At 41.0% G+C, this 9,502-nt stretch overlaps 1 protein-coding gene across 1 annotated transcript; it reads left to right on the forward strand.

Annotated features, from left to right (window-relative positions):
- Positions 1-1,960: 1,960 nt before the first annotated feature.
- LOC137259247 (zinc finger MYM-type protein 2-like) lies at positions 1,961-4,800 on the forward strand. Its single transcript, XM_067796876.1, has 4 exons — positions 1,961-2,610; positions 2,842-3,091; positions 3,321-3,556; positions 3,803-4,800. The coding sequence occupies exons 1-4, from the start codon at positions 1,965-1,967 to the stop codon at positions 4,000-4,002; spliced, it is 1,332 nt and encodes a 443-aa protein (XP_067652977.1). The 5' UTR covers positions 1,961-1,964; the 3' UTR covers positions 4,003-4,800.
- Positions 4,801-9,502: the final 4,702 nt, after the last annotated feature.

Raw genomic sequence — 9,502 nt, forward strand, 5'->3', positions numbered from 1 at the left:
TCACTTGTCCCACGTCAGACTTACCAGTTGTATACTGACTAACAAGTACAGAACATTTCACTTGTCCCACGTCAGACTTACCGGTTGTATACTGGCTAACACATATAGAACGATTCACTTGTCCCACGTCAGACTTACCAGTTGTATAGTGGCTAACACATACAGAAGAATTCATTTGTCCCACGTCAGACTTACCAGTTGTATACTGGCTACCACATACAGAACAATTCACTTGTCCCACGTCAGACTTACCAGTTGTATACTGGCTAACAAGTACAGAACAGTTCATTTGTCCCACGTCAGACTTTCCGGTTGGATACTGGCTAACACATTCAGAACAATTCACTTGTCCCACGTCAGTTTTACAGTTTGTATACTGGCTAACAAGTACAGAACAATTCACTTGTCCCACGTCAGACTTACCGGTTGTATACTGGCTAACAGATACAAGACGATTCACTTGTCTCCACTCACCCCACACTCTTCCTTCTCTCCCTGCCCTCACACTGACCCTACTCTCTTCCTTCTCTCCCTGCCCTCACACTGGCTCCACACTCTTCCTTCTCTCCTTGCACTCACACTGACCCTACTGTCTTCCTTCTCTCCCCGCCCTCACAATGGCCCTCAGTCTTCCTTCTCTCCTTGCCCTCACACTGACCCTACTGTCTTCCTTCTCTCCCTGCCCTCACACTGGCCCTCACTCTTCCTTCTGTCCCTTCCCTCACAGTGACCAATCACTCTTCCTTCTCTCCCTGCCCTCACACTGGCCCTCACTCTTCCTTGTCTTCTCGCCTTCACACTGACCCTACCCAGGTAGCATGACAGCATTGGCCCAATGCTTTATTACTGCCGCGAGTTACGCTTGTGCCGGCAACGGGGCTCACGGCATTGGCACAGCACTGGGCCACCGCCGGGGAGCCACTGTCTCTCAGCCACCAGCTGGTACCAGCAGATTCCCAGCACTGACCCATGTGTTCTAAATTTAACCTCTTTATCAGTTCATCTGCCCGGAGCTACTTTTAGTTGTGAAACTTGAAGATTAACTTACAAATATATCTAAAAAGCCTTTGTCCAGTTCCACACAATCACTGCACAAGTGTTTTTGCAAAAGATAAAAGTTTATAGTCTAATTATAATTTAACAGAAACTACAAACAATGGAAACATTTGAAACAGGCATTTGCTGCAGACTGTCAACTGAAGAATTTCTCCTTAGAGCGGTATCTTACACCATTGTTCACTCTTGCACTTGTCCGAGGATTAACAGATTTCAAGTCCCTTTTCCACGTGATATACCAGGATCATTAAAGAAAGGTATAGTCTACCATATTTTCACAGTTTTAAAATATATGTAAACATGTTACTAAAGGATAAATGGGTTATTTGGAAATGGTTGTAATTTGATACGTAAGTGCCACTGAGTTAAACATGGCCATCCTCACGATTTACAGCAGCATTTCATTTCACTACTTTACTTGTCACTGTTTTCTGTAATCAGAAATACATATGCTTTTCGATCAATACCACATTTGGTAACAAATGCATACTTGACTGACTGGGATTGTTAAAATTTAAAATTATATTATGAAAGGAAAGTGTTTGAAACATACAAACTTGATATGTATAGGAGAAAAAACGCCTCCGAAGTTTTGGTAGAGAATGTAAACCTGAGGGGTAGGGAAATCCCGAGGGGCGTAGCCCCGAGGGATTTCCCGACCCCCGAAGGTTTACATTCTCTACCAAAACTGAGGAGAAGTTTTTTCTCTTGCTTATAAACCGTCATTTTAAATATTGCGTTATAAGGAATTAGGACCTCACTATACCGCGAACATTCGGAATGACAGCAATGTCGCAACTCTAATGCACAAGTTAGAAAACGCACGGGATTTTCACGCAGTGCACGTGTTTTTTGTGAGTGAGTCAGTTATATACCACGTGGTTACTTGAATCCGCTCATTGCTAACCATGGCAAACCAGAGCGAAGACGAAATGTTTTTAACACAGTCGCAGTTTAAGAAAGATGATGACAATGCTGCTGCTGCTGCTGCTGATGATGATGATGATTTTCTGTTCCGTTTCGCGGCACCTTTGACTGAGGAAGATATTGAAAGGAAATTATCTCGATGTGTTCCAAGAACGACAAGGTACAAAAATGATTGGGCGAAAGGAGTATTCAGGCGATGGCAAGAAGAGCGTCGGACGAGGTCAATGGATGCAAACATCGCGCTGTCGTCGTCCGTCTTGACTGAAGACTTGCTGGATATGACTGCTAAAGATATAAATACAGCCCTAAAGTATTTCCTATTCGAGGCGAGGAAAGTGGACGGGACTTGCTACCCAGCTGTTACTGTGTATGGGCTATTCACGGCAATAGCGTCACACTTGAAAGCTAACAAATCTCCTTACAATCTGATGGAAGGCGAAGAGTTCCAGGACAGCAGACAGGCACTGGACGCATGCATGCGTGAGAGGTCCACAGCTGGTCTTGGAGCAGACGTGAGAAAACCTACAGAGGTGATAACTCGAGACGAGGAGAACACTCTGTGGGAGAAGGGGGCTCTTGGAGAAGGCACGCCGCAAAAACTCCTGGACACAGTCCTCTACTTAACTGGTGAGTTGCATTTTGCATTTGATTTCCCTGTCGAAAAGTCGGATATTAGCAATTTTGGCATTTACAATCAAACCTTCACATCGAAAATAAATGTGATTAACTGGAACAAAATGCCCGACTTCACTTTGAGGCAAACCAAACCAAACAAAGTTTGGATGGATATTTTGAATCCCGTGTTAAGACCAAAATAGATAAACATTATATAATTGTGTACGGAATTTTATTTTCCAGGACTTAACTTCGCCTTGAGAGGTGGAAAGGAACATCGGAGTTTAAGACTACACCAACAACCTCAGATTACAGGCCCACATACAGACCAGAACGGCCGCAGGTACCTGCAGTATGTGGAAGACGTCTCTAAGACAAATGCCGGGGGAGTGAAAGACAGGAAACTGCAGAAGAAAAAGGTGCGAGCGTATGAAAATACCAAGAACCCGGAACGATGTTATGTGCGCCTTTTCATGAAGTACAAGTCACTTTGGTATGTATTAGATGTTTTCTGATACATTTCTGATACATGTTATACATTCTTTAGATATACCACTCATTTAATCACATCATGCGGGTGACTTGACCCATACTGCATGTAAATTGTCTTATAATTTTACTCCCTGATGATGATTGCACGCATTGGTTTAGGGGCATATAAATGACAAATGCAAACATTTCATACTTAATTGATTCTATGTCAACACAATTTAACTTTACAGCCTACCATCTTCAACTCGAGCAAATGCGTTTTACTTCACCCCGATGAAGAAACCTAAGGATGGAAAATGGTACCTAGAGTCGCCCATGGGCCACAACACAATCCAGACAACGGTGAAGAGAATATGTGCTGAAGCCGGAATTGAAGGAAGGAAAACGAACCACTCGCTCAGATGCACTGCTGCTACCCGTCTCTACGAGGCAAACATAAGCGAGCAACAGATTTGTGAACAAACTGGTATGTAACTCAATGAATATCTGCAAAACACGAATGAAACTTAAAGTGACTGGGCCAAATTGCAATTTGGCGATTTTAAATGCTAGAACTTGTGATGTCAACATGTGTTATGGTTAACATGCCAAGATCCGGGTTCGAATCCCAATGATGGCCCCAAGCAAAGCGATTACAATATCATATAAATTGCTTTTCAAACGGTTATGTACAATTTGAAATGACTTATCAAGATGAATTCTTTTATTGTAGGTCACAAAAGCGAGGCAGTGAGGGTTTACAAGAGAACCAGTGATCAACAACAAGCAATGGCGTCAGATGTTCTCTCATGTTCAGCTCCAAAGAAAACTCAGACGTCTGCGACAGTGTCGGTTCCTACTTCAGAGGGAGATTCCGGTACAACACAAACTGTCGCTCACGGAAGTGTTACAATGACGTTCAATTTCAATTAAAACACTGTTGTCAGAGTTTTTGTTTTTCCTTTCCTGTGAATGCAGATTTCGGTGGCTGATCGCTCCAAACCGGTACTTTCGGGACGAGGGTTTACTCCTAGTAAAACCTGGGAATAGGTTTTACTTAAATCTAGTTAAACCTATTCCCAGGTTTTACATTGGGAGTAAAACCTCTTACCGGGTATTGGTGCAAGTAGAAAGGATAATGACCATTAAAGGCAGTGATCAGAATTAGGTTTATAAAGTTAAATATTAATCAAAATTGAAAGGAGCTTCAGAGGTAAGGCAATCTAGAATTGTCAAACTTGTGACTTTATATATGACAATACACAATAATATACACTGAAATGTTTAATGAAATTAGAGAATTATTGATACAGCAGTTTTATGTACTTTTACGTCCAATTTCAATTTCCATTTCAGAAGCAGCAGGGAAGAACCCAGTGTGCACAATGGCGTCTGATTGCGAACTGGAAAGCCTCATAAAACTGCAACAAACGTACAATAAACAACTCCATCATCAAAAACTGTGTTCCACAGGAGATATCGCTTGTATGAGATCGTGTGTCAGCTCCTGGGAGATATCGTTTTGACAGTAGACTATGTACAGTGCCTTGTCAATGAACTTTATGACGTCACAATGCTGTGGCATCACTGCACTGCAAGTCTAATGGTAATACAGTTTTGAGAGTTGTACATTTTCACTGAAAACTAATGAAGCATGATTTTTGATGATGCATAGAATCTCATTTCATTACATATTATTATAAAAGAGAGAATTAAAGTTAAGAAGATACATTTAATTATTTTGTTTTCTGTTTTCAACCGCATAGATTCAACTATTTATGACATACACACATTTTAGTACTATTGAATATCTTAAGACAATTCGTAGATATTTGTTAAAGTTCTATTTTTTGTAAGATATATAATGAGATGTGAACACATGTTCCGTTTCATAACGTTTTAATTAAACATGTTTTCTTAAACATTCTTGTTAAGAAACCTTAGAATTTAACTTACAGTTGGTAAATACAGTGTTTTAAAGTGTTTTACAGTATCTTTACAAATGCTGATTGTCACAATCACAAGGGATGGATGGCAGAGAAAACCAAGATACGATTTCTTGGCATTAGTCAATGAAGAATCATATATGTAGATTAAAAAGCCAGGATGATATGACTGGCAAAAGGAGGGCACAGTATTGGCTACAGGCTGGCACGTCATCATTGGGCCAATGATGAGCCAGTATTGGCTACATATTGGCCTGCCATCATTGGGCCAATGCTGGGCCAACGTTGATAATCAGCATTGGCCCAATCCTGAATGCCAGCATTGGCCCAATTTTTTTACAGCAGTGGCCCAATGCTGGCCCAATGCTGCCATGCTACCTGGGTACAGTCTTCCTTCTCTTCTCACCTTCTCATTGACCCCATCCTATTGCTTCTCTCCATGCCCTCACACTGACCCCACACTCTTCCTTCTCTCCTTGCCCTCACACTGACCCTACTCTCTTCCTTCTCTCCTCACCCTCACGCAGACCCCACACTCTTCCTTGTCTTCTCGCCCTCACACTGACCCTATAGTCTTCCTTCTCTTCTCGCCTTCTCATTGACCCCATCCTATTCCTTCTCTCCCCGCCCTCACACTGACCCCACTTTCTTCCTTCTCTCCCTGTTCTTACACTGACCGCATACTCTTCCTCCTCTCCCCACCCTCACAATGACCCTAGAGTGTTCTTTCCGATCATAAAATATAGAAATACGGCGCTATTAAAGTTTGAAACTAAAATGCATTACTTCTGTAAATGTCATTTTCTTATGAAACAAGGAATTGTAACCATAGTAGTTTTGGATATCTATCTTAGACAAGTTATAGAAACAGATTTCATCTGACACTAATTTGATCACTAGTGAGTCAGATTTGGGCATTTCTTCCACTGATCTACTATGTATGTAAATTGCGGAATGCTTTACCGGGAGCTTTTGGTTTTTTGTAGCATTGACCAAACAACTTCTAAGCAGGAGTGGGGTGGCCCCATTCGAAGTTTTCTTCGAATGTCCTTGAGTAACTCTGCAATGTGAGAAGAAAACGCTGCAGCAGTTGGTTGCTTGAATCACACTTGGAAGGACAACATGTAGGTTGTAGAAGACTGGCATGAGAATGCATGTATGACGTCGTTGTTCTTGTCAGAACGCCCAGACATTAGAATGGAGGCGGCAAGAGTGGTAACACTGTATGTGATAATGGAAAAAAATGAAAAGACTAAAGCATTCAGTACATTCACTTTTCCAATCTTTAGTATTTTCAAATATATTTCCGAAAACTAAAATGCATAATACTGCTAATAATTATTGCGCAAGCATGAGCTCTGCGATTTCCTCTCTTCATAGTACATTGAACTAAACCATACCCGCCCTGTACTAGATTTCCAGAAATTCCGTAATGTAACGAAGCTGTAGTTATGGCGGAAAAGGTAACTTGATAGCGTTAGGTGAAAGAATTTCAGTGCGTCACTTCGACGTTCGATTTCATGCTTGATTTCGTCAGTGTGATTACACAATGCCATTTAGAAAGTGGTCAAATGCAACATATGTTATATTTGGGATTACGATTACACTTTGTTAGTAAAGGACAAATTCTAGTACTTTTTTGAGTTGAGTCCCATCGGAGATTCGACCTCTGATGGTCTACGAAAATGCTCTAGAGAAGACATGGGACAGAATAACTTTACTATTTGAAGTTAAAAAAGAATAACTCACACACTTTAAAGTTGCGTTACTGAGGCCCATCAAAGCGAACATTACTCATCCACTTCTTTAACGCTGCATTACTGAGGCCCATCAAAGCGAACATTACTCACTCACTTCTTTAACGCTGCGTTACTGAGGCTCTTGAAAACGGACATTACTCACTCACTTCTTTAAACCTGCATTGCATTATGAATGTCACATTCCTTAGCTACCGTATCATCGTTCGACAAGCAACATTACTAGACTGTTCACTGATGTAAATCACAGTATTATTCACTTAACATACTAGACTGCTCATTGATGTAAATCACTGTATTATTCACTTACGATAATAGACTGCTCACTGGTGTAAATTACACCATTACTCACTTCACACACTAGACTGCTCATTGGTGTAAATCACTATATTATTCACTTAACACACTAAACTGCTCACTGGTGTAAATCACTGTATTATTCACTTAACACACTAAACTGCTCACTGGTGTAAATCACAGTATTATTCACTTGAGACACTAGACTGCTCTTTGATGTAAATCACTGCATTACTCACTTAACACGCTAGGCTGGTTATTGGTGTAAATCACTGTATTATTCACTTTAGACCCTAGATTGTTCACTGATTTATGTCACATTATTGCTCAACCTTTTAGGCCAGTTTTCTCACTGTTTCAACTCACGGGATTACTAACTACTTCAAGATAACAGGTTTTCACACTGACTATAACGGTACTACTTATCCATGCACTTATGGCTGCAATACTAACCCACTTAAAACACTAGATTGCACACATACTTTAACCACGGTATCACTCACTATGCTAAGGCACTGGATTTCTCACTTGCTTAAATAACATCTAGTCTAAATCGCTCATGTCAATGTATAGAATATCAATCACTCACTCACCACACAACATACCCACTCGCGTGTATCACAACAATACTCACCGGCTTAACAATTTACTTTTTGTCTTCAGACAATTTAGGTAGCAACGGAAAGCACCACGCTGGCTGTCTCGAAGATTGTAGTGTATTCTGAGCTTGGCAACGAAATCTACACGATGTCAAAGTCAGAGAAGATAAATTGGCACTGCGTCGTTACAAAAGCATGTTATTTAGCTGTTCTTACAATCTCTTTCTTAGATCAGATACGCCATGTTGCACGTGCTAACATGTTTGTGTCTGCAACTCGCAGTTTTCTCCCACCTTGAGCTTCTTTTACTTTTGGTTGAATTGTGTCTTAATGCGCTTGTCTTGAGTTGCGCAGCTTAACTGTACGAAGATGCTATTTTCGTGGACTCGGATTCAAAATGTACACTTATCCCGATCTGTAACTGTAGGATAAGATGTCAGTGCTGAGGTGGAAATGTATGCAGTGGAAAACATGTGGAAGTCTGAGATGTCAGAGATGAGTTTGTGCTGAGGTTGATAGTGGAAGTACTCATGCTTACTGAGATGTGACCTGCCATTCATGACGTTTAGATGTATGTCGCATTGTTATCATTTCGTGATTATTATACAGCGCACATACCCCTTAACTAGTACATGCTCGTGGCGCTGGGATCGTTCTCAACTCCACAAGGAGTATACAACTCTTGCAGTCACCGATTACGGCTTGTCCACCCTTACGAGGTATCCATTCACAGCTGGGTGGACTGGGACACTAATCACCGTATTTTCGGCAAGCTGCTGTACCTGACACTGAGTGTTTGTACACATATATAGTCTGGTTCATAATTATTGAGAATTTTTCTTCTTACTTTGAGCTATCCTAACACCTCAACTGATTCACTGATACTTAAAACTAAGTAATGGTATAAGGGAGGTAACTCATCTTGGCCTACTGAGTATAGTACAATTAGAGTTACCTCCCCTGAATTTGTAGCAGACGTCATTTTCCTCAGCACTGTCAACAATGTCTGCTGAAGATAAAAGAAGGTTGATTTTTGAGTTGTGTAATCAAGGAATTGATGATGTAAATACATTGGCAGAGAGATCAGGAACTCCTCTTTCTACTGTGTATAGGATTAGGAAGAATTTTAAAGAGGGAAAGGATTTTGGGCACCAGAAAGGAGCAGGGAGACCCAGAAAATTGGACTTCTCAGATCGCGTCCGGCTGGGAATTTTAGCGTCTAAAAAGCAAAGGGCAAGCATCTCCAACATCAGGTATGAAATGATAGAAAGGGGATCAACAGTCGTATCAAAATCTACAGTTAGAAGAAATTTGATTGATCTTGGATGGGAGAAAAAGACTGGAATTCCTTCTCCTCTCATGAAACAAGAACATAAAGACAGGCGTGTTGAGTGGTGTTTGGCACATGAAAACTTTGACTGGGAAAATGTGATTTTTACTGATGAAAGCTCAATATGGGTATATCCCAATAATGTGAAAATATGGACAAAGTCTGCGTCAGCACCGTTGTATCGACGACCTAAATACAGCCCAATGTTTCATGTATGGGGAGGGATATCCTTATTAGGAACGACCCCGCTGTGTGTGTTTGAGGGAAATCTGACAAGTCAACGCTACATTAACATATTAGATAATTTTCTCCTTCCAAGTGCACATGTGTTTTATGGAAATGACTGGATTTTGCAGCAAGATAATGATCCTAAACACACCGCAAAACATGCCAAGCAGTGGTTTCAGGAGAAAAATGTGACTGCATTACCATTTCCTGCATATAGTCCTGACTTAAATCCCATTGAGAACATTTGGGGGATGATGAAGGAATGTGTGAATCAAA

Source organism: Haliotis asinina, chromosome 13, assembly GCF_037392515.1.
Source record: "Haliotis asinina isolate JCU_RB_2024 chromosome 13, JCU_Hal_asi_v2, whole genome shotgun sequence".
Taxonomy (NCBI): Eukaryota; Metazoa; Mollusca; class Gastropoda; order Lepetellida; family Haliotidae; genus Haliotis; species Haliotis asinina.

Coding starts and splice junctions, on each gene's coding strand:
- LOC137259247 (XM_067796876.1), top strand. CDS start 1,965: ATGGCAAACCAGAGCGAAGACGAAATGTTTTTAACACAGTCGCAGTTT. Junction 2,611..2,841: donor CACAGTCCTCTACTTAACTG/GTGAGTTGCATT, acceptor TTTATTTTCCAG/GACTTAACTTCGCCTTGAGA. Junction 3,092..3,320: donor ATGAAGTACAAGTCACTTTG/GTATGTATTAGA, acceptor TTAACTTTACAG/CCTACCATCTTCAACTCGAG.